The sequence below is a fragment of the Bufo gargarizans genome, chromosome 9 (assembly GCF_014858855.1).
Source record: "Bufo gargarizans isolate SCDJY-AF-19 chromosome 9, ASM1485885v1, whole genome shotgun sequence".
In the NCBI taxonomy this organism is placed as follows: domain Eukaryota; kingdom Metazoa; phylum Chordata; class Amphibia; order Anura; family Bufonidae; genus Bufo; species Bufo gargarizans.
Genome location: NC_058088.1, coordinates 4124353 through 4148513, shown reverse-complemented (window position 1 = coordinate 4148513; position 24161 = coordinate 4124353). Strand labels below are relative to the sequence as shown.

Here is a 24161-nt window from a genome sequence, read left to right as displayed (position 1 = left end):
CGCCTAGGGATTGCTGATTTTTAGTGACTTCCCATACTTACTGGCACGTTCCCGGGGAGATTTGGTGGTATAAACAGAATAGATATTATACTCATTCAGGTGCGGTTCCAAGAAAGCCACGGGCATTGCAGCAGCCAGTCTGGCCAAACACTCTCCCAAAGCTGGACGTTGTCTAAAAATAAACACATGTGCAAGTGTTACACCTAGAAATTTTATTTTCTAATCATGTATTAATTATACAATGTGTTGAATGCCCTTACTTTTCAACATAAGGGTTCTTGGTGGTTCCCAGAGAGTAGATACTACACAATGTTCTGTAGCAGGAGACTTGTACATCATCCACTGAGGAGATAGAAGAAGACAACATTTCAGTGGTGTAATAATCTTTTATGGGAAATGTCATAGATAACATGGAAAAAGACTTTTAGTTGACAGTCAACAACTGTAAAAACCAGTGTCAAGCAGCTGCTGCCAAGGCTAATAAGATCATAAGTTGCATCAAAAGAGGTATATTTGCACAGGATGAGAAGACAGTGCTACCACAAATCAGTAGTCAGACCACATTTGGAGCATTGTGTGCAGTTTTGGGAATAGTAGAGCTTCAATAAATTCAAAAGTGGATAACCAAAGTAATAAATGGAATGAATGGACTGCAGTACCCAGAAAGATTATCAAAATTAGGGTTATTTAGTTTACAAAAAAAGATGACGGGTGACCTAAGAAAATATGTATACGGTAAATACAACAAACGTCAATACAGAGATCTCTCCCATGATCTATTTATATCCAGGACTGTGATGAGGGGACATCCTCTATGTCTAGAGAAAAGAAGGTTAGATATAGATACAGCATTTGAGGTTTGGTCATTTTATCCAAAATTTCTGTCTCCTAATCTGTTGTTTTTGACATAAATTTTCCCAATCTCAAGACCTGTAACTTACATATAACGTCATCTCCAAACTGATGTTGCGCAATGTGCTCAAACAGCGAGGTCAGAACTGGCAAAAGGGCCACCGTTGTATAATTGATATTCTGGGAAACACCCTTGACCTGAGTTTTGGACTGAGAAACCTTTCCAAGTTTTAAGTTTTCAACCATTTTCTCGATGTCTTCTGATGCACCCTCAAAAAAGGAACGTAAACCAGCTTTTACTATCTCCGGGCCAGACTTCATCACTGTCCTGTAAGGAAGATTAAGAGACAAATGTTCTTGAGATGGAATTTTGAATGAGATAAATTGTGGTTTTGTTTGTATATAAAACATTGACAGAGCACCTGGCATCCAGAGAACGTGCCAAGATATGTAGACAGTTGACAACAGCTGGAGCATCAGTTCCTGAGGAAAAATTGGGAGACATTCATTTAATTGAAAGTCACACACACCCTCAACTTGACACAAGTAAAACTCAAACATAGACAGGCCCCTTCCACACCACAAATCCAGAGGAGAAAACACGTGGATCGAGGAGGATTTAGAAGCAGTCAATATGGGTTCAGCTCATGCAGTAAAGATTAGTGGAATGAGAAGATCTTCACAGCAGCAATATCTCACTGCTTACCGAACAAAGACACCCGATGCCGTACCAGAGCAGCCATCTTACAGAATAGGCTAAGGAGGGTGAAAGAGGCAGGTACAGAGGGAAGGAGGAGGAGAGACAGTGAAAGTGAGTCTAATGTACAGGATACAAAAATTCTATAACTCCTATAGGGAACTCCTATATCACATCAACTATACTGTCGGTGTCTATTTAGAGAAGTCCATATGTGCATGCATTTCAGATATCTTATTCTTGGCCAATACTATTGGCTTCACCATTCAATATTTCACGTCCATTCCAAAAACTAATACACAAATACCATAGAAGATACTTAAATATATGTCTACTTGCCCAATGGGATAAATACTATACCTAGCAATCATCTCCTTTTCTTTGTTTGATGCATGTCCACCACTGCCTAGGACCTTAGCTGGGGTAGACAGGAAGTAGAGGCAATGGTTCTTGAAGTACTGGTTAATAAGTGGAAGAAGGATCTGTAGAGGGGAAAGATGGCATCATGTGAGCTTGGACTGATATTATGTATGCAGTGATTATCAATAAGGTTCATATGTAGCATATTTTCTGTGTTAAATTATGTTCTACCACCATTCCTTAAACTTCAGAAAACCACCTCTTAATCAGAAGACTGGTATCTTTTTCAATGCTTATTGTAATAACTTGAAATATTCCATCCCACCTCCATGTTCATTAATTACTAGTTAATTTTTTTTCCCATCAATACATTTTTTATTAAAAGATGGTTTGCAAGATGAGTAGTTATGCAATTATAAACAAATAAAGAAAGGTTCCATGCAAAATACACATTACGATGACATATTGAGGTTTTTTGCAGTGTTCATGTGCAATATACAGTAGTCATGTGCAGTATACAGTAATCCTGTGCAATATACAGTTACAGGCAGGTATATTCCCAAGATTTTCCTATTATAGGAGGTAATAAGGAAGTGGTTCAGCATACGAGCTGGACAGCCACAATAGCCATGAGTTTTGCATTGCTATTCTATGTTTCAACGAGTAGGCGAAAATGAACTCACATTGCATATGGTAGTTTACCAGCTTGAGTACTTCACTGATTGAAGGGGATTTCATTCCCTTCCATTGGCGTGCGATCACCTTTTTTGAGGCGGAAAGGATGTGGGCTACAATGCCCCTAACATTGTGAGGAATTTCTGCCAGACCAATGTTTAGAATGGCTAGTTCCGGGCTTAATATTCCCTTTATCCCTGTTACCTCTTCTAGGACACTGGATACTGAATTCCAGAAGTGTGTGAGTGAAGGGCACAACCACTACATATGGAATGGGGTGCCTATTTGACCACATCCCCTCTAACATAGGGGAGAATAGTTCAGGATAGTATGGGATAATCTGTTTGGTGTTAAGTACCACCTTAGTTGAATCTTCCTGTTCTGCTCTGTATGATTTATACATCTCGAGCATTTCATGGACCAGTACATAGCATCTGACCAGAATGTCTAGGGTGAATTATTTTCCCATCTCAGCCTCCCATTTAGTCATAAAAGTTTTTTTGTACTCTTTGTCTACTGACATAAGAAGCGAGTACCAAAATGAAAGACTAGAGTGAAGAGTGGTGCCTTTTTTGAGTAGGCCGCAGAGTGTGTCGCTTTCTCTCCCCTCCACACGAGCTGGGAGAGAGGAGAGAAAGTGGCGAATCTTCAGGTACTGGTAGAATAGAGAATTAGGCAGGTTGTAGGTGGAGTGTAATGTTTCATAAAGCTTCAAAATGGATTGGTCAAATAGGCTTCCCAGTGTATCCATCCCACAGTTTAGCCAGTTTCTAAGTAGGAGAGTAGGAATCTGGTATTCTATGACCGAGATAGGAACATTTTTATGATCTAGTGGGGAAGGGTGTTTTAGATCTGAACAATTGTGCCTAAGCAAATATGGTAGCTTGCATTGTGCTTAAAGGCAGAGAGAAAGTAAAGGGTTTTAGTAGGTATGCTGCTAATAATGTTTTTAGGGATCTCCTTCTAACAAAGTGCTCTTCGATGTGTAGCCACTGATGGTATGAGGAAGGGGACCACCATTCCATGGCTTGGTCTAACAAGTTGGCAAAATAGTAATTGTTCAGATATGGAAATTAATTACTAGTTAATAATCTCTTGTATATGTAATCTTAACTGAAAGAGTTATTAGTCATCCTTCATTGACTGACCACCTGCCTTTTGTTATCGTGGTAATGTTGCAAGCCATAAAATTTAGATAATTTCTACACTATTAACCAAACAAGGTCTACTTAGCCTGGAGGACCCTCTGCCAAGGACAACTTAGAGAGATGCAAGGATTTGACCAGATGGAGTTTATACAAGTGACAGCCAACAGAGAATGTGACAAAGTCTGTCCATCAGAGTAGCTATAAGGAGAGATAATTCATGGGCACTAACAGTGCATAATGTCGCTTCACACTATAGCCAATATGGTCATTATAGCCAACTATGGAATAATGAAAAGAAACATGGATAACTGACAAACTTGATGAACAAGGGACAAAAGACAAACTGGGGAGGGGGTGCTTCTGTTGGATGGCAGGTACCATGGTATTTGGTCGATTGTAAGTTACATTTCGCAGTGTTCCATCATACGGCTCAGCCAATGAACTAATGGCAAAACAGTATTGAGGTAGTGGAAGTAAAAGTGGGTATAAAGCATTATTTATAGACCAGTATCCTGTTTTTACCACTATTTAATCATATCGGGTGGTGCTGGATAAGCCATGGAGGAAAGGAAGGGGAAAGTGATTCCCCGCGGAGTGGCATACTCAAGGTAGTCACTCACCAGCATGTATAGGTAGATTGTTAAATAGACAGCAGAGGTCTGTTAGGATGAGTAGGAAGGGAGTATTCCACCCAAAGTGCCCATATATTTAAGAATTGATCATGATGGTCTGCTAAAATGGAGGTCAATTTTTCGTTGACGATATAAAAATCTTGTCTACACTTCACTTCAGAGAAGTCCAGAGAGGGGTTTTTCTAGGCGGCTGCAAATGTTTGTATGGTGGCCAAGAAAAATAAACCTATCAACTATTGGAAGAGATTCTTGGGATTCTCTTGTTAAGTAATGCCTCCCAAAGATCCTTTCATATATTATAACCCGTTACTGAGTTAATGAGGTTATAGACCCTGATTCAAAGTCTGAGGGCAGGACCACCAGATATGTAGTACGTCGCCTACAGATTGACAACCCCTGAAACAGTTGGGAGAGTAGTGCAAGGGCTATTCTAGATTAAACTAAATACCAGCGGAATAATACTTTATACGATGTCTCTAACATTAATGTATTTTGGGGTCTTTTATGTGTGGAATCTCAAATTTGTTTCCACTGATAATCAGTTAAAGTAGAACCCAAGTCTGGTTTCCACTTTCGAAATGTAGGACAATTGGGTTCTATAAGAGGTATGTGTTAGGGCATATACATTTCCATGATGAGACCTCTAGCATTTGGATGATGCAGGCAGTAAGTTTTCAAAAGCAGTCAAAGATAGAGGGGTAGTTGCATTTTTGAGAAGGGATTCAATGAAATGTTTTAGTTGGAGGTAAATCTGCTTTGTAAGGAAGTGAGTGTAGCCACACCATCTAGAGAAAATAAGTGAGTCCTTTGGCTGTCCAAATTATAAATGATCTTGGGGACTGGATGGAGTCCAGCAGTGGTGGATTGAGATCTGGTTCTACTAGAAAATAAATGTCGGTCATAAACATCTTTGATGCAGATCCAGATACTTTGTACACGATTGACTAAGCAAGGTTTACTTGGCCTGGAAAACCCGCTGTCAAGGACAACTTCGAGAGAACCAAGAATTTGACCAAATTGAGTTTTCCTTATAATATCCCCAGAGATGAGCAATGGCGGAATGAGATCTGGTTCTTCAACATCTTAAGCTGATCAGTAGGAGGACTTAAAGCTCCATCATAAGCTTTTAAACTTATTCTGCCAATCTTTTACAATTCCTGCTCCTCTCTATTTTTATTGGATCCTTGTGGTTTTGGTGAATATTTGGTAATGGTGGGAAATAGTTGCAAGAAAATACCACCCAGGGGCATGGTAGAAGAAATTCCAGGACTAAGTACACATACCTTTGCAAAGAACTTTATTTCCCGCTCATGAGGGGATTTCTCGACTCTGCCACTGCTCACAACAGCCTCTAAAATTAGAAAACAGAAAAACACATCTTGAAGGTGCCAAACTAAAAGACAAGGGTAATAAAGAACACAGAGAAGTTACTAGAGGTTGATCATGGATTATTTCCATCTTATGATGTTGTAGCATTTTGCTAAATTGCATATCAGTGGTGTCTAGAGGTCAGAGCCCTACAATCTTGAGACTGAAGAAGCTACAAGGCTGGTGTAGTGCTTCATCACCTTCATTTTGTCCCCATGCACACTGGTATCGAACTCTGTAGATAACTGCAGAGCAGTCCCATTCAAGTGGTCCCTTTATTCCCAGGATTGGTGAGGGTCTTAGAGACTGGCCCCTTATCGACCATAAAGTGATAGCATTTTCTAGTACTATGCCATCACTTTATAAGATGGGAATACCACTTTACATATTTGCTTGTTATAATTTTGGACTGTTGGCATGTGAATATGCTTCGATTTTCTCGCATGATGTAAAATTTCTTCAAAACAGTAACCAATGTGTGAATCCACAGTTCACTCATCCTCATACCCAAATGTGCGATGAACTCCTGGGCTGTGTCCATGAGCTTCAGAAGTTTCTGCAGGAAGCCATATGCAAAACGCTTTTCAATAGAGGAAGTGTCCAGCTCCATGTCTTTCAGCCCCCTGTGAATAATAAGAAGTTTGTCACCAATGGTCATCATTAGCGCCATATTTTCAATTATAACTGAAGTGTAAGGTAGTTGCACTCAATAACTTAATTACCGCCTTACCTCACCAGAGATATTTTCTCCAAAATAACAAAAACTACTGTGGAGATGGCTTTAGGGTATGTTTTTAAGTGCATGAATAAAACACAACTATAGATATAGAGATTCTGTTGTCACAATCAGTAGGCATGAGGTATCCCACAAAAGGTCACACCGTCAACTCCCCCGTTAAACCAACCTGGTCACTGCATAGCCATTAAGTTGGAGAAATTTAAGAAGTTCATGTGCTTTCTCCCTGTCACGAGCTTTCTCTTTAGCAGTCAGTGTATCATAGGGTACAAGTAAGGGATGGGTTCCTCCTCCTGTAAACCAATTTAAATTACATGTAGGCATAAAACAAAAATGAAACATGGCATGGATAGAGAAGAGTAGATGTGGAAGCTGACAAATCTGAAGGCATGTTCTTAGCTGCCTGGTGCACAGACAGAGCAATGTTGTTGCATATGAAGACTGTCTGATTAAGGGGTAGACACAAACATACTGCTTCATAATTGAGGTTTATATGTCCTTACCTTTGGCCTCCAGCTCGTGTTTTTTCTTACGCCCCCATGTGTTGTGGTAATTCTCTGCCAGTTGCTCAGACATTGACTAAAACAGGAATGACAAAGAACAGAGGATAAACATCTACAAAAGCATCCATATTGGGCCTGAACAATATTATCCTACTTTGATATATTTGATTCATACCTGTTTAGTCTATTAGGTAGAAATAGATTTGTAAAATTGTATTCTTACCTGAAGCTCTCTAGACAGGGTGATTCCAGTAAGGTCAATGGGAGTTGGGCTAAAGGTTTGTACTGAGGGATCATAGGTTGCCTGAGAAGTATGGAAAGCAGAATGGTAAAATAATACTGATAGATAGATAAATACAGGGTCAGACTGGCCCACCGTAGCACCAGAGAATCCTCTGGTGGGCCCAAATTCTGATGATAATGGACCCCTAGTAAAACAGAGCCCTTAAGATTCTATATACACAGAGTATGGGCCCTCAGAATCATTTCCTCCGGTGGGCCCAAGTCGCTAGATAGATCTTACCTGAGCAGATTGAGAGATCTTTCTTGTTTTTGTCTTCTTTTCAGTCTTGTCGTCTTCTCCCTCTCTGGCCTTTTCAACCATCCATTCCCAAGCTATCATGGCTTTCAGTGATTCTTTGATAGGCCAACGGTAGATCTCCTTGTCCTGTTAGGGTAAAGTGACGGAAAAATGTGAATCTATTTGCAATCTATTTGCAATCTTTTCATTACTTTGGTTTATTACTTAAAGTAATTGAAAAAAAGTCAGATGCCCAACCTAGGAATTTAGACTTACCTTTTCGGAAAAGGTTTTGTAGGGGCGCAGCATGGGATGTGTTTTGACTTCTTCATCCACCGTCTCTCCATAGGACCAGTTATTTTGTATCTGAGACAAAATAAAACATTTACAATAAGTGAAGCAGCTATTCCTGTATAGGGCTCAGACCCATACCTATTACCAAATACAAGGAAGATTTTCTTACCTTCTCAAAAGCCCATTTGTCATGAGTGTACTCAGCGTATTTGTTGATGAAGCTATCAAGCTTTTCAGGGATGATTACACTGTGACATAAAATACATGTCTGTATATTAATGTTATGCAGATTATTTTTGAAGAGACATTAAAGAGAATCTGCACCTTTATCGTAATCTCATTGTAGAGAAAAGTGGTATAATCATGCATATATGTATATCTAATATATATATGTATATTGGCCCTGAATGGCAAGTGGGGATCATTGTATATGGGTATATCCCCTATACAGTCATGTGAAAAAATTAGGACACCCTTTGAAAGCATGTGGTTTTTTGTAACATTTTTAATAAAAGGTTATTTCATCTCCGTTTCAACAATACAGAGAGATTAAAGTAATCCGACTAAACAAAGAAAACTGAAGAAAAGTCTTTTCAAGATCTTCTGTAAATGTCATTCTACAAAAATGCCTATTCTAACTGAGGAAAAAGATAGGACACCCTTGCCCCTAATAGCGAGTGTTACCTCCTTTGGCTGAAATAACTGCAGTGAGACGGTTCTTGTAGCCATCTACCAGTCTTCGACATCGGTCTGAGGAAATTTTACCCCACTCCTCAATGCAGAACTTTTTCAGCTGTGAGATGTTTGAGGGGTTTCTTGCACGTACAGCCCTTTTCAAGTCACCCCACAGCATCTCAATGGGATTCAAATCTGGACTTTGACTTGGCCATTCCAGGACTCTCCATTTCTTCTTTTTCAGCCAATCTTTGGTTGATTTACTAGTATGTTTTGGGTCATTGTCATGTTGCATGGTCCAGTTCCGCTTCAGCTTTAATTTTCTAACTGATGGTCTCACATGTTCTTCAAGCACCTTCTGATACACAGTAGAATTCATCGTGGATTCTATGATGGTGAGCTGACCAGGTCCTGCTGCAGCAAAGCAGCCCCAAACCATGACACTTCCACCTCCATGCTTCACAGTTGGTATGAGGTTATTTTCTTGGAATGCTGTGTTTGGTTTACGCCAAACATGTCCTCTGCTGTTGTGTCCAAATAATTCAATTTTGGACTCATCTGTCCAAAGAACATTATTCCAGAAGTCCTGGTCTTTGTCAACTTTATCTCTGGCAAATGTCAGTCTGGCCTCGATGTTTCTCTTGGAAAGCAAAGGTTTCCTCCTTGCACACCTCCCATGCAAGTTAAACTTGTACAGTCTCTTTCTGATTGTAGAGGCATGTACTTCTACATCAACAGTAGCCAGAGCCTGCTGTAGTTCTCGAGATGACACTTTAGGGTTTTTGGAGACCTCTTTTAGCATCTTGCGGTCTGCTCTTGGGGTGAACTTGCTGGGGCGACCAGTCCTGGGCATGTTGGCAGTTGTTTTGAAAGCCCTCCACTTGTAGACTATCTTCCGGACAGTGGAATGGCTGATTTCAAAATCTTTTGAGATCTTTTTAAATCCCTTCCCAGACTCATAGGCTGCTACAATCTTTTTTCTGAAGTCCTCTGACAGCTCTTTTGCTCTCACCATGGTGCTCACTCTCACTTCAACAGTCAGGAGCACACCAAACTAAATGTCTGAGGTTTAAATAGGGCAAGCCTCATTCAACATGCAGAGTAACGATCTACTAATTATGTGCACCTGGTGTGATATACCTGTGTGAGATCTGAGCCAATTTAAGAGGGAATACATGTGAGGGTGTCCTATCTTTTTCCTCAGTTAGAATAGGCATTTTTGTAGAATGACATTTACAGAAGATCTTGAAAAGACTTTTCTTCAGTTTTCTTTGTTTAGTTGGATTACTTTAATCTCTCTGTATTGTTGAAACGGAGATGAAATAACCTTTTATTAAAAATGTTACAAAAAACCACATGCTTTCAAAGGGTGTCCTAATTTTTTCACATGACTGTATGTGTATTTATGTATGGGTCCCCTGTATATTGGCCCAGTCTATATGTGATATATATATATATATATATATAATATATGTATGTATTATATATATAGATATGCCACAATTATATATATATATATATATATATATATATACTTATATCTAAATTCCGCCAATATACCCCCAACCACGGGTGCCCCCCCCCCCATGTATCCTCCTGCAGACGCATGAGATGCCACCCAGATAGCTGGACAATTATGTCGAGTTGTAGGCGCAACAAAAGACAGAGTCTGAGATGTTTTGCATACAGGGACAGAGGAACAAAGAGCTCCCCTGCCCCTGTATGCCTCGTACCTCCGGTGCTATAATTACAGCGCCAGAGGTATGCGGTCACTTCACAGGCAGGAGGATCAAAGCGCGGGAGCGAGCACCGTGGGGTTTAAATAACCCGGCTGCGCTGCGCTCAAGAGGTAAGAAAGGAGAAGGGGAAGTGAGAAGATGGAGCGCTGATCAGTCCATTGAGGAGGAAGAGTTAACTCCTGCAGCCCCAAGTGAGAACCAGCCCCAGGAAGACATTGCGAGAATCATCCACTGGAACGAGTGATAACCCCTAGAGACGAGCATCTGGCTGAGTATTCCCTGCATTGCCCTAATATTAACCCCTTTGTTTCACCCTGATTAACCCCTTCATTGCACTGATCCTGCATTGCCCTGCAATAGTATCATTTTCCACCAATACCCTATCCTATACCACCAACACCATTACCCCTGATTATTAATCCTATACCACCAACACCATAATCCCTGCAATATGAACCCTTTCCTTATACCCCTGCCCACTGCCACAAATCCTTGCTCCCTGATCATTATTTATTAACCCCTGCAATCCCTGGTGACCCTATTATCCCTGCACATTGCTTGCTCCCTGGCCTGCATTAACCCTTGCAGTTCCATCATCACCCTGGATTGTGTTTAACCCCTTGTTTTCCGTAGGGACAGTATAGAGCCAGGTGGGTGGGCGCTGCTATTGATGTGTGTATGTAAGTGTGATATTTAGATAGTTTGTGGGGTGGAATTGTAATTATGTATTGTGTTGTGTTAGCGTAGTTTAGGCGTATTGTAGTGTTGTTACTGTATAGCGGTGTATGTTTATATGTATATATTTATAACCATTGATATAAATATATAGATATAGCAGAATTTATAGACTGTAGACGTGTATTTGTAAAATTCCTTTATTGTTTAAAATACAGTTTATAGTATTTTGTGGTCGCCGCCGTAACATAGCGCCACCGTAACATAGCGCACCTAATTTAGGAAAGAAGTATAGCAACAAGGATGGTAATTAGTATTTTTAGTATAAATAGGCGGAGTCATCACTAGACGACTCACGCCTATTTATTAACATTAATTATTTATATTAACCCAAAATATTAATAATTAATAGTTCCTTTAACACTAATGTTGAAGGTTCAACCTTTTGCTCTGATCGGTCTTTATGCCAAAACCCAACAAAGAGTTAACTGATCAAAATTTGGCTGCCTGCCTTTGCCACCAGGAGGAGCTCAGGAGGTTAGTGCATACTGTGTTATTATTGACTTCATTGTGTAAACTGTATGCAGTAAACGTCTATGCTCCCCCTAGTGGTGGATTCGGGCGGCCAAAAATGGCCATAAACATATACTGTACTATGATTTTAAGCAAAACATACTTTTAGCTACTGCATCTAAAAAAAAAATTTTTTATTCAATTGGAAAAGCCTTGGAACATGACAAGGGATATTTTTCCATGTAATGCCCCAAAGTCAGGCTTTGACTCATAGGGAGCCACTTGCAGAAGGTAGCACAAGCAAGATGGTTCCCTATCCCTGGGAGATATCTCTTTGCATGGTATAAAAAAATCATTGGAAATGTTGCCTTCTATATTGTAGACTAGTAAAATGATAGTGTGAGTGCCATGGCCAATAGTGCTATCCTTCTCATGGCCGCAGTCTTCCATCATTCACTACAGAGCTGAGCCATCTTACTGATGCAAGGAGATTGCACATTTCCTCTCTTTATTGAAAGGGCTATAATTCCTTCCCTGCCCAAAACTATCTAGAGAGTCTTTCCCCAACACTCAGCTGCCTGAGAAAATAGTTTCCTAGTTTCCTATTTGGCACTAAGGTGTTCTATTGTACTGGTTCTCTGTTACCGAGATGGTTTGTTTTCTGATTTTGTCTACTCCTCTGCTGCCTGCCCTGACCTTCTAGCAGTCTCCAGTGTCCTTTCCTGTCCTTTGCCTGCCCTCCAACCTGGTTGCCCTATGTGCCTTGACCTCGACTTGCCTTAGTACCACTTTTACCTGTTGATTTTGTACATAGTTCTGATTTCTAGTGCTAACATTACATCGCCTATTTTTAATGGAGACTACTCTTGTGATTGTGACCTGAGGATTCCCTTCAGCAATGACTAGAACCCCATACAGGAGTAAATACCAGAGAATCAATTCGACTCCACTCCCAGGTCTAGCCTCAAGCCGAATCGGTCCACACATACAGTACTTAGTATACTGTGAAAGACAGAATTTGATAGGTGGACAGCAAGATCTTTGGAATATACAGTCGTGGCCAAAAGTTTTGAGAATGACACAAATATTAGTTTTCACAAAGTTTGCTGCTATACTGCTTTCCGATCTTTGTTTCAGTTGTTTCTGTGATGTAGTGAAATATAATTACACGCACTTCATACATTTCAAAGGCTTTTATCGACAATTACATGACATTTATGCAAAGAGTCAGTATTTGCAGTGTTGGCCCTTCTTTTTCAGGACCTCTGCAATTTGACTGGGCATGCTCTCAATCAACTTCTGGGCCAATTCCTGACTGATAGAAACCCATTCTTTCATAATCACTTCTTGGAGTTTGTCAGAATTAGTGGGTTTTTGTTTGTCCACCCGCCTCTTGAGGATTGACCACAAGTTCTCAATGGGATTAAGATCTGGGGAGTTTCCAGGCCATGGACCCAAAATGTCAACGTTTTGGTCCCCGAGCCACTTAGTTATTACTTTTGCCTTATGGCACGGTGCTCCATCATGCTAGAAAATGCATTGTTCTTCACCAAAATGTTGTTGGATTGTTGGAAGAAGTTGCTGTTGGAGGGTGTTTTGGTACCATTCTTTATTCATGGCTGTGTTTTTGGGCAAAATTGTGAGTGAGCCCAGTCCCTTGGATGAGAAGCAACCTCACACATGAATGGTCTCAGGATGCTTTACTGTTGGCATGACACAGGACTGATGGTAGCGCTCACCTTTTCTTCTCCGGACAAGCCTTTTTCCTGATGCCCCAAACAATCGGAAAGAGGCCTAATCGGAGAATATGACTTTGCCCCAGTCCTCAGCAGTCCATTCACCATATTTTCTGCAGAAGATCAATCTGTCCCTGATGGGTTTTTTTTGGAGAGAAGTGGCTTCTTTGCTGCCCTTCTTGACACCAGGCCAGATGCGCTCACACCTGCCTTCTGCCATTCCTGAGCAAGCTCTGCACTGGTGGCACTCCGATCCCGCAGCTGAATCCTCTTTAGGAGACGATCCTGGCACTTGCTGGACTTTCTTGGACGCCCTGAAGCCTTCCTAACAAGAATTGAACCTCTTTCCTTGAAGTTCGTGATGATCCTATAAATTGTTGATTGAGGTGCAATCTTAGTAGCCACAATATCCTTGCCTGTGAAGCCATTTTTATGCAACTGCAATGATGGCTGCACGCGTTTCTTTGCAGGTCACCATGGTTAACAATGGAAAAACAATGATTTCAAGCATCACCCTCCTTTTAACAGGTCAAGTCTGCCATTTTAACCCAATCAGCCTGACATAATGATCTCCAGCCTTGTGCTCGTCAACATTCTCACCTGAGTTAACAAGACGATTACTGAAATGATCTCAGCAGGTCCTTTAATGACAGCAATGAAATGCAGTGGAAAGGTTTTTTTGGGATTAAGTTAATTTTCATGGCAAAGAAGGACTATGCAATTCAACTGATCACTCTCCATAACATTCTGGAGTATATGCAAATTACTATTATAAAAACTTTAGCAGCAACTTTTCAAATTTTCAATTTTTATGTAATTCTCAAAACTTTTGGCTCAACAGTTTGGGTCCAGATGGCAAACCTTACAAAATTTCCCCCCACCACACACACACACACACACACACACACACACACTTTTGCTGGCAGTGGTCAGTGGAGCCAAGGAAAATCCAAGGAGATACAGTACAGGTTTAGGATCTTGGGCATATCTAGCCTATTGGTTAATTCATACCATGTCTAGATTATATGCAAAATGCTTCTGATACTCTCCAAACATCTGATTCATACAAGAACACTTACTTTAAGGTCTCCACAGGTTTGGGGTCAAAGTTTCCTTCAGCATCCACAGAAGCCTTCTTCTCAGTCTTTGAGGAGTAGCTGGCATCGACATAGTCAGGTGGTATGGCACCAGCAATTGAACATAGACACGGCGTGGTAATCTTATATAGCTCAGCGTCAAATTTCTATAAATGAAAGGTTTCAAAATTTCCAAAAATTGAACAAGAAACTTCATGCTAGGTATATAGAAGAAACTGAAATGCGTTACCTTATGAGAAAGAGATTCAAATATGCCCCAGAAAAGTTTCCTTGTTAGATGAAGCTCCTCTTCAGACGACACACCATAGTTGGCCCATCCCGTTGGAAGACAGTAGTATTTCCAGCACCGTTCATAGTGGTTAGTGAGGAGCTTAAATCAACAGAGATAATTACTATTTATGCCTATGACAATATATTTTTGAAAACATCATAAGCAAGTATTTTTCAGTGCTAAATCTTATAGCTTGCAGTTTCATGGCACATTAAGGGTGTTGTCTAGTTAAGAAACCTTTTTTTCATTCATTCTATAAATCAATTATGAGTAAATAAAGTGGGGGGGGGCTCTCTTTAGTCTTGGCTAGAGTAGAGAATGGTCACAAAGTGCGTCTCTCTATCTGGAGGAACTGTCCTTTCCAGCATTACAAACACAACCCATTGATTTGAATGGGCACCTTCATTTCTTTTGTGGCGGCACTGCAGAGAAATTGAATACTTAAGGCAGGTTTACACAGGCCGAGCTAAAGCCCATTGTCAGGAAGGAAGCGTTCTTTTCCAACAGTCATCTGCTTACTCATTGGAGGAGACCAATGCATTTACATGCAGTGATCTCCTTCACAGTATGGGCAGCAGATCGCTGTTTAGACCGAATGATCTGCTGCCCAGAAACGACAAGGATCAACGAATGACAGGATCACCCGATGAACCAGTGTTTTGCTCATTCGTCGGTTGATTGGCGGAACATTTAGACGGGCAGATTTCGGGAACAAGTGTTCGCAGGAGGGCTTGCTCCCGATAATCTGCCCAAATATTGAGCTGTGTAAATCCACCTTTACCGCCATATCTCCCTACAGATAATAGATGATCAGTAGAGGTCCCAGCAGGTGGAAACTTTGTGATCTACTTAGTATCAAGGGATCTTACGTCATCCAAAGTTGAGAACCGGTTTCAGTTTTTTTCAACCTAATGGATAGGTCATAAATCTTATATCCAGGGTAGAAGGCCCTGTCCACTGTTTAATGACTATGGCAATCTAGCGCAGCTCAGCTCCTATTTGCTTGAATGAGCCTTGTTGCAGTATGCTGGCATGGCCACTACGCAGTAGACAGAGCTGTATGCTTCTGGCTGCGTCCACTGTTTTCTTTCCGGCGGCTGACAAAAACAGCTGATTAGTGTAGGTGCCGGATGTCAGACCCACACCAGTCTGATATTGATATTGATACCCAGAGGATATGTCATTAATATCTAAAAGGTGAAAACCCCTTTAAAGATTATCTGTAAACCTTTAACTGGACATATACTACACCTTAAAGGGATATTCCTATCACATACAATAGGGGCATATAGCTAGGATATGCCCCCACTGTCTGATAGGTGCAGGTCCCACCTCTGGAACCCGCACCTACAACGAGAATGGAGCAGGGAGAGCTGTGGCTGGAGTACCCCGGATTTCCCGGGATCTGTCCACCACCAAGTGCTGCTGCCCGCTGCTCCCATAGAAGTGAATGGGAGCACACTGCACATGCGGGGCCCCTGCTCCCATTCATTTCTATGGGGCAGATGGAAATAGCCGAGCCAGCTGGGCTATTTATGCGGACCTATAGAAATGAATGGAGGGCGGCTGCGCATGCGCAGTGTGCCCTCAGTTCATTTCCCCGCTCCGTTCTCATTGTAGGTGCGGGTCCCAGAGGTGGGACCAGCACCTATCAGACAATGGGGGCATATTCTAGCGATATGCCCCCATTGTCGGAGATGGCAAAACCCCTTTAATACATGAACTCACCTTCAATGGCATTTTGGCATACTCATTAAGAATTGGAACGTCAAAGACAAGCCTTCTCAAAAGATGCTGCAACATTGAAGGGCGGAGATATCTAGACACAGAAACATAGGGCTTTCAGTTATGCAAATGGTTGACAGGAGGGCAAAAATCCATATAAACCAAAGAAATGTAACAGTTGATTAGGCATTGATATGAGAACGATTATTTTGTCCTATAAGGGTACAAACAAGATGCTACAGAATTAGTGCCCAATTATACAAGGTGCCACTAGTGCCTAATTATACAAGGTGCCACTAGTGCCCAATTATACAAGATGCCACTAGTGCCCAATTATACAAGATGCCACTAGTGCACAATGTTACAAATAAGATGTTACTACTGCCCAAAAATACAAATGAGATGCAACTAATGTCCAGTCACACAAATAAGATGCCACTAGTGCCCTGGAATACAAATAAGATGCCAATAGTGCCCAATAATAAAAATAAGAAGTCACTGCTGCCCTATGATGCAAATAAGATGCCACTAGTGTCCTGTAATACAATAAAAATGCCTCTAGTTCCCTATGTTACAACTAAAATTCCACCAGTGTACTATAATGCAATTAAGATGCCACTAGTGCCCAATGATACAAATAAGATGCCCTGTGTGTCCTATGATAATGATACAAATAAGATGCCAGTTGGCACTAATGTCCTATTATAAAAATAAGTTGCCAAGGATACAATTAGGATGCCACTATTGTCCAATGATACGAGATTCTACTACTGTCTAGTTATAAGATTACACTCTTAAAGGGATTCTGTCACCTGGATTTTGCCTATAGAGCTGCGGAGGATGCGGGCGGTGCTGAGCTCTTTCACAGTGGGTGTGGCTGGGCTCCAGAAATGTTAGTAACAGCCCCTTGGGCTCCTTACTTGCCTCATTTACATATATATAAAATCGTTTTTTTTCCCTAAATAAAAGCACTCACAGCTATGGGGAATGTATATTGCAGATGTGCTAGCGGCGATCTAGCAGCGCATGTCTGCAGCTCTATAGGCAAAATCCAGGTGACAGAATCCCTTTAAACAATGATAAAAAAAAGTTGCCACTTGTACCAAGTGATATAAATGAGACGCCACTAGTACTCAGTGATACAAATAAGATGCCACTAGTGCCCAGTGATATGTGGAAGGATGTCTAAATTGTTTTAGGAGAAGTCATGAAAGATAAGACCTAAGCATGAACTACTATTAGAATTCCAGATGATCCCCATTTTCCCAGTCCCCAAAATCCTTTGTAGAAGGCCATGAAGGACAATATCTTTTAAAAGGTAATTTGTTGAGTAGATACAGTAGAGATTACATGTTTTTTACCTGCACAGTGCCATTAGACATTCCTCAATAACATCTCTTTGGGCTTTGGTAAGAGAACGTCCACGGGATAATCTATAAATTGTGTGCAACATGGAGTCCACCATGATTGCACGGTGCTCAGTGCCGGCAAACAGTGGAGCACATTTGGTAATTAGAGGAAGAACCGCCAAACACAAGTATCGATTTAAGGCCAAGGCCATTTCGGTGGTGCTGAATGCAGCCTGAAATTGAAGGAAGAAAGAATGCGTGCAATGATTAGGTAGAACATATTTTTCTACAATGTTCTTGACTTTTTAAAGTACTTACAGTGTCCAGAGATGCTGTTGCTCTCATATCTGGTAAGAAACCAACTTCTAGAACTTGTAACAGGAAGTCCTGATTGTCAATGCCGTAGACACGGTCCAGGAAGAGAACCATTGGTGCCTTATGGTCTGGCACAAAGCTGGCAGACATTTTTGGCTCAATTGCATTGCCATCTGTCAAAAAACAGATGATAAAAATGAGGTATGGCATCATCTAATGTCCATCTCTGTTAATGCTATAGCAATCTTAAGCACTAGTCAACTTAACATTTTCAACTTCTAAAGAACTCCTCCAAAAATGATCATACCCTTTCCAAATGCTGGTATCTGAAGGGGTAAGCTAATAACTCCAACCAGGTCTTCAAGGGGCACCAAAGATCGAAGGATAGCTCTGATTCGCAAGGCTTCACCTTTACCGGCCTGGATTAACTGGAGGCATAAAGTGAAACATAATTCCGTTATGGATTATATACCATAAAACAAGACTAGAGATAGAGAAACTAGCTAACACCAACAAGTATGTTATTCTAAAATGAAAAAAATCAGGGCTGGACATTGGGGTGTATAACCTTCAGAAGAAAGCATCATATAAGGCTTGTCACTCTAAACCTGTGACCACCATAATTCTTAAACCGGTTCTCCAGGCTAGAGATGTTGATTGTCTATCATCCAAATTGGTCATTAATATCATATCACTGGGGGTCTGACACCCGGCATCCCCACCAATCAGCTGTTTCAGGTGCTGGGACTAACAGAGTAGAAGCAGAAGGCTCAGTATATTGTCTAGTTTCTGGCATCAGGATTTCTGAAGCTCACCTCCCATTCAAATGAGCCACAGTACCCCGGAATGGCCGCTACATCGTGTACAGTGCTGGCTGCTTCTGACTCCATACACTGTACAGATTCAACTCTGTGGCAGCCCAAATCGGTGGGTGTGCCGGGTATCGGACTTCTGCCGACCTGATATTGATGACCCATCCTGAGGATAAGTCATGGATATCTGTAGCTTGGAGAACCCCTTTAATATTAATTGGATAGCAGTTTTATTTAGCCATTATACAGCACTTGTTATTAGATCACTTTAGGGTCCATTCACACGTCAGTATTTTTACCTTTCCAGATAAACGTTCCTGTTTTTTGCGGATCCGAAAATCTGGATGACATGAGGATGCTTTTAGCATGTCTTCCAGATTTTCGACGGATCCATTGACTAGAATGGGATGACGGAACGCAAAATCGGACAAATAGTAGGACAGGGTATATTTTTTTTCCAGGATCCGAATAACGGAACCCACGGAACGGAACGGAATCACGGAATCGGAGAGCACCATGAGTGCTGTCCGATTATTTGCTGATTCCATTGAAAATGAATGGATCCGCATAACGTTCCGTTTTTAATCGGAACGGATGCGGAACACCAAAACGGACGTGTGAATGGACCCTTATACTGTATATGGAGCTAGTATTTGGTCACTGTATGTATATGGCACTGCTACCTAAGCACTCTAAAGTACATTACTTTTTCAATATATGGTGATAGCATTACTGTACAGCACTAGATGTACTTGCACAGGTCATCATCCGATGTTGGAGATGATGGAAAGTGCAGAAAAGAAAAAAAAATTCTAGACATAACAAATACATAAAAAATAGACAAACAGCAAATACAACCTAGAAATGGAATACAGGAAAAATAGTCAAAGATCATGGTAAAAATAAACTTTCCTTTAACTTACATGCATTTCTGGAGCACAACGACCCAACAAATCAATGAGAGCGGAATAGAAGGACATGATGGCATTACCAAGGTGCACACGATTTTCTTCATGAGCTTCCTCCCCACTGTACCTAAAAGCAGACGCATAAAATAACCACCCAATATTACCAAAGTCTTGAACGCAAACAAAGTGTAGAGCAATAATGAATAACGTGAATATCAGACATACAACAAAGGATTCGTAATGTACAGAATGAGATTGGGGGCCGGCAAGCAGGCCGGTAAGTAGAAGTAAGTCATATTCTTCACTCACAATTCCCTACGACGGTCCTTTTTAACTGTGGGACCATCCCTAGCAGGGTCCTCAGAGATCTTGATGGCTTCCTCAATGGCAGCTAGCAGGCCATTACCTCCCTCTCCTCTGAGAGCAGGGCCAAAACATTCAGGTCGTCGGATGAGAAGACGTACCACCACATTGGCATTCTCCTCCACACTTTCTCCTAGGAGCAGTATGGTATTTTCAACAAACATGTAATAAAACTAGAACAAAAGCTGATTTTCACAAATATGTAAGACATTGTTTAGAGTCTGTCACTCACACTTACCGTTAACAAAAACAGTAAATCGGAGGAAGTCCAGGTACCTCTCCCCACCCACAGGGTTCCAACCAATGTCAGGATAACCTTTGGCTAGCAGCATGGGACAGCTCTGTAGGCCACAGCCAGCCAGATAGGAGACCACCTAGACAGGAGAGAAAAGAGGAAACAGATGAAACATCATATTTTTGCCTATAGGCAATATCATTATGGAAATGCACTGCAACATTTTCTTACCTTCTCAAGGTCCTGTTCTTGAAGAGCTAGAGCTAACTCATTATTGTCAATGACTGAAGCAGCAGCTACATCTAAAGGAGTAGACCCTCTCATGCCTGCAAAGAGAACGCAACAAGAATGTCGACCACACTCTTTTGGCATGACTCTTTCAAAGCACCGTATTCAGCAGGATTTTCTTACCCAAACCGATACCACTATTTTCCAGCAGGTAGCTAAGATGATCAAACATTGCTCTTTGGTTCTGTCGACTGATTCTACAGAAATAGCAAAGGAATCTGCAGCAGTTGGTGACCATTTTAGGGAAACGAATCTCCTGGTGAAAAAAAATTAGACTGTTAACAATAGAAATTGGCAAATTTATGACAAAAAGGTTGACATACTTTGCCTTCTTTTTCGGCAAGTAGAAAAAATAACTGTAACACTGATTTTGTGGGTCTACAAACTCCCTGTTCAAAAATAGACATTTGATTCTATTCATCATTTATATTGCTAGTACAATAACCAGAACTTTTATACCTACCTACCTGCCTATAGATAGCTCTATGCTACATGCCCATGCCTAATATCTGGGGATCACATTTTTTCTTAGGCAGGACAGAGACATTTTTGTAAAGGGCTGTACAGAGACTGACCCACCAAATAATAATTTTTAGATATTTGCTCATCCCTCTCCTGTATGGAAAACAAATCTGTATTCCTTATCAGTTCTATAAAATCATTTTTTCTTTTTTTTTTTGTCTCTCTGTATGCTTCCTTTCTGATTTCAGCAAACTGGATGGTACTGGATATTGTCACATGTGACCACTCGGCTCTTCTTGCACTGTTCTTAAGCCTTTCTGCCCTAGCAAAGAAATAGGTAATAACCAAGCATGCCCGTCCTGTAAGTTGTATGGCTAGGCTCCACTCCACATGTGCCGATCAAATCCATGATGGGCCATTGATTTTGTGTTGAATCAGAATTCTGATACCATGCATGCCAACTGGACTAAAATAGACTAGAAGAGGACATAGCTACTAGCAACATAAGATAAACAAAGAGGTACTTAAGAGTGCAATATCTAATGCACTGGGCAAAATTTGTAATGACATGATATTGCAAGTATTTATATATTCAAAATACTAGAAGATAAAACATGGTTGCAGTCTTAGGAATACCCCTTTAATTTGCATCCTGTGTTTATCTGGGATCAGCTAGTTATATTCCTTTTGTGTTTCCTGTGAGATATCTAGGAAATAACAACCTAAAGACTAATCCAATAAATATCCTCTGTAATTTATGATCCAGTCACCTAATGTAGCTGTCTTACCTTGGATTCTTCTCCACCCAACACGTTGACCATGACTTCCATAACAGTCTCATGCATTCCCAAAGCTCGCATCAGGTTAGGATGCTGGTAAAAGACCTTGTTGTTCATGATGTTTCTAAATCAGGGAAAAGTTAAATTTGAGGAGACAAAAACTAATAAAGCAAGGATACACACAACCATATGTTACTCATAAAACAATGTATAAATAAATGCAATGTAATGGAACAGACCCAATACTTTGGATCATCAGGTTTTCCTCCTCAGGTCCCATTTGCACAATAAGCAAGGAACGAATTTGCCCCAGACTCTCCAGCAGGTTCATGGTGTCTTCTACAGACACTTCATTGATGGTATAGGCTCTAGGTAAAGCTCGGATAAGTTCTCCCAGTCCATCGTACTGACGGTGCAGCAAGCTGAACATTACTCGCACCAGCTCAGGGTTTTGGATGAAAGACTCCTGTGCCCAGTGTACCATGGTATGACAGATAAGTTCCTGTAAGGTGCCTGAGAAAACAGTGTACATAGGGTCATATGAGCAAAGACTGGACAAATGCTTGCATTTTCAATATGACACAAGTGTTCATACATATACATCCCATTGTACAAATAGAATGTGCACCACATATAATATCCATATGTTCCTACTTTCTTCATGTCCATTTCACTTTTGACTGCAAAATTATTTCCATAACTGCTCACTCACTGGGTTTTGGCTGTTCCTTTTCCTCAGGTTCAGGTTCTGGTTCCTTTTTCTTGCCCCTCAAATTACGCACTTTCTCCAGTAAGTTGAAGAGACGTCTCGTTAGACTTGTGTCCTCCTGCTCTTCTTCCTCTTCCCCTTCTATTTGGACACCTGTAATTTAAACAATTATAAGAATTTACTATTCAGGAAAGATAATAGGCAACATGCTCTGTTGAGAACACAAGCCTATAGAGCTCTACATACCACAGTGGGACAGAAGGTCAGTGTGGAATTCGGTCAGCTCATCTTGAATTTCCTCAGGTACAGGGCTTTCTTCTTCAAGCATGTTCTTGAAGTTTACCAACATGTTAATCTGAGCAAATGAAAGCATAGGTACATTTTTAGATGCAGACTTTTATTCATGTATTTAAACATTACTTTGTATTATGTCTGCAACTATGAAGGGTAGAAATAATTTAGCCACCTGTTCTTGTGGTGGAGAACGGAACTCCCTTGTCCTACGAGCAGTTTCTGCTGCTGACATGGTAAAGGCTTGCATTAGCTCTCTGTAACGCTTCCTCTGATTGGTTTGCAGACTGTCTACGTGGCGCTCAGAGAACGCAATGATGGCTTCAACACGGTGCTGTAACTCCCGGTCGCAGAAATATTGTAGTAAATTGCACATCTACAGATGAAGACATAATCCACTCAAATTATAATAATAATGACCCCACATCATGTGTACTTACTTATATTTAATGCTCTTGATCATCTCCAAACCAAATACCTACCTGCAACTTTACCGACTCTGGCAGTTTCATCTGCAGCAAACCTTCTTCTAAACTCTGTTCTTCCTCTTTGCCCTCCTGCTCCCCAGCCTCAACTGCTTTTTCATCACCTTCTTTTTTCTTCTCTTGTCCTTCTTCTTCTTCTTCTTCTTCTTCAGCTTCTTCCTCCTCCTCAGCACTTTTTTCCTCAGCATCTTCTTCTGCACCCTGCTCTCCATCTTCTTCTGCTGGTTCTTCTTCTGAAAACACATTGGGCTCTATCATCTTTAATATGTGCCGCACATCATCATCCTCAAAGACACCCATGATAAGGAGAGTGGAGATCAACTTCAGCACTGGTACAAACTGGAATTCAACGGTTCCTCCAACAGGATCTCTGGTGTGCTGTCCACCATCCAGTACTGCTTCTGTCAACATGTTAATAGCCTTGATCTTCAGGATATCCAGTGGGATGTAAGGACTGTGCTGGTAAAGTTCAGTACTGGTACTGACAAAGCAAGTATTTGAAAAATGTAGGTCTGGCCTTAGGCATGTACTCATGCCCACACCAGGTAGCCCGTGCTTCTTGTTCTCGTTGGGGAAGAGCTTGATACTCTTTGTCTGGTCTGTCATTGGCACAATAAATTCACTGTTCATTGTCAGACGTGCTCGCTTTGCAGATTCCAGATGGATGCTAATGAGAAGGTCATAGAAACCAATCCGAAGAAGACCTGATAAGTGATTACTCTCAATGGTGTAAAGTAGCTGAGATTCATCAACATGGCTCGTGAGGGCATGGGCCACTCGGTTATTTCCAAGGGCGCAGACTGAGCAGTAGAGCTTTAGGGTATGGTAGTGGAATTTCAGCATGTCCAAGCGTTCTGACAACTCAAGGATATCAATGCACCTGAAAGTAAAATTAACATGGTCACCATCACTACCATAAGCATTTTTTGGTAAATTTTGTGGAACAATT

The 24161-nt window shown here is 41.0% G+C and overlaps 1 protein-coding gene across 1 annotated transcript in view; it reads right to left on the bottom strand.

The window, feature by feature from the left end:
* RYR1 (ryanodine receptor 1) overlaps positions 1–24161 on the bottom strand; it is a 127521-nt gene that overhangs the window by 50485 nt on the left and 52875 nt on the right. The window contains 31 exon segments of the mRNA XM_044305921.1: positions 42–172; positions 261–342; positions 942–1180; positions 1275–1335; positions 1559–1608; positions 1910–2031; positions 5648–5715; positions 6240–6355; positions 6638–6761; positions 6972–7047; positions 7195–7275; positions 7495–7638; positions 7768–7857; positions 7955–8033; positions 14203–14366; positions 14450–14590; positions 16220–16310; positions 17578–17798; positions 17884–18053; positions 18188–18308; positions 19616–19727; positions 19910–20096; positions 20202–20337; positions 20430–20524; positions 20610–20742; positions 21737–21851; positions 21967–22240; positions 22440–22589; positions 22683–22791; positions 22903–23103; positions 23210–24092. Coding sequence (XP_044161856.1) covers positions 42–172; positions 261–342; positions 942–1180; positions 1275–1335; positions 1559–1608; positions 1910–2031; positions 5648–5715; positions 6240–6355; positions 6638–6761; positions 6972–7047; positions 7195–7275; positions 7495–7638; positions 7768–7857; positions 7955–8033; positions 14203–14366; positions 14450–14590; positions 16220–16310; positions 17578–17798; positions 17884–18053; positions 18188–18308; positions 19616–19727; positions 19910–20096; positions 20202–20337; positions 20430–20524; positions 20610–20742; positions 21737–21851; positions 21967–22240; positions 22440–22589; positions 22683–22791; positions 22903–23103; positions 23210–24092 — 4766 coding nt within the window.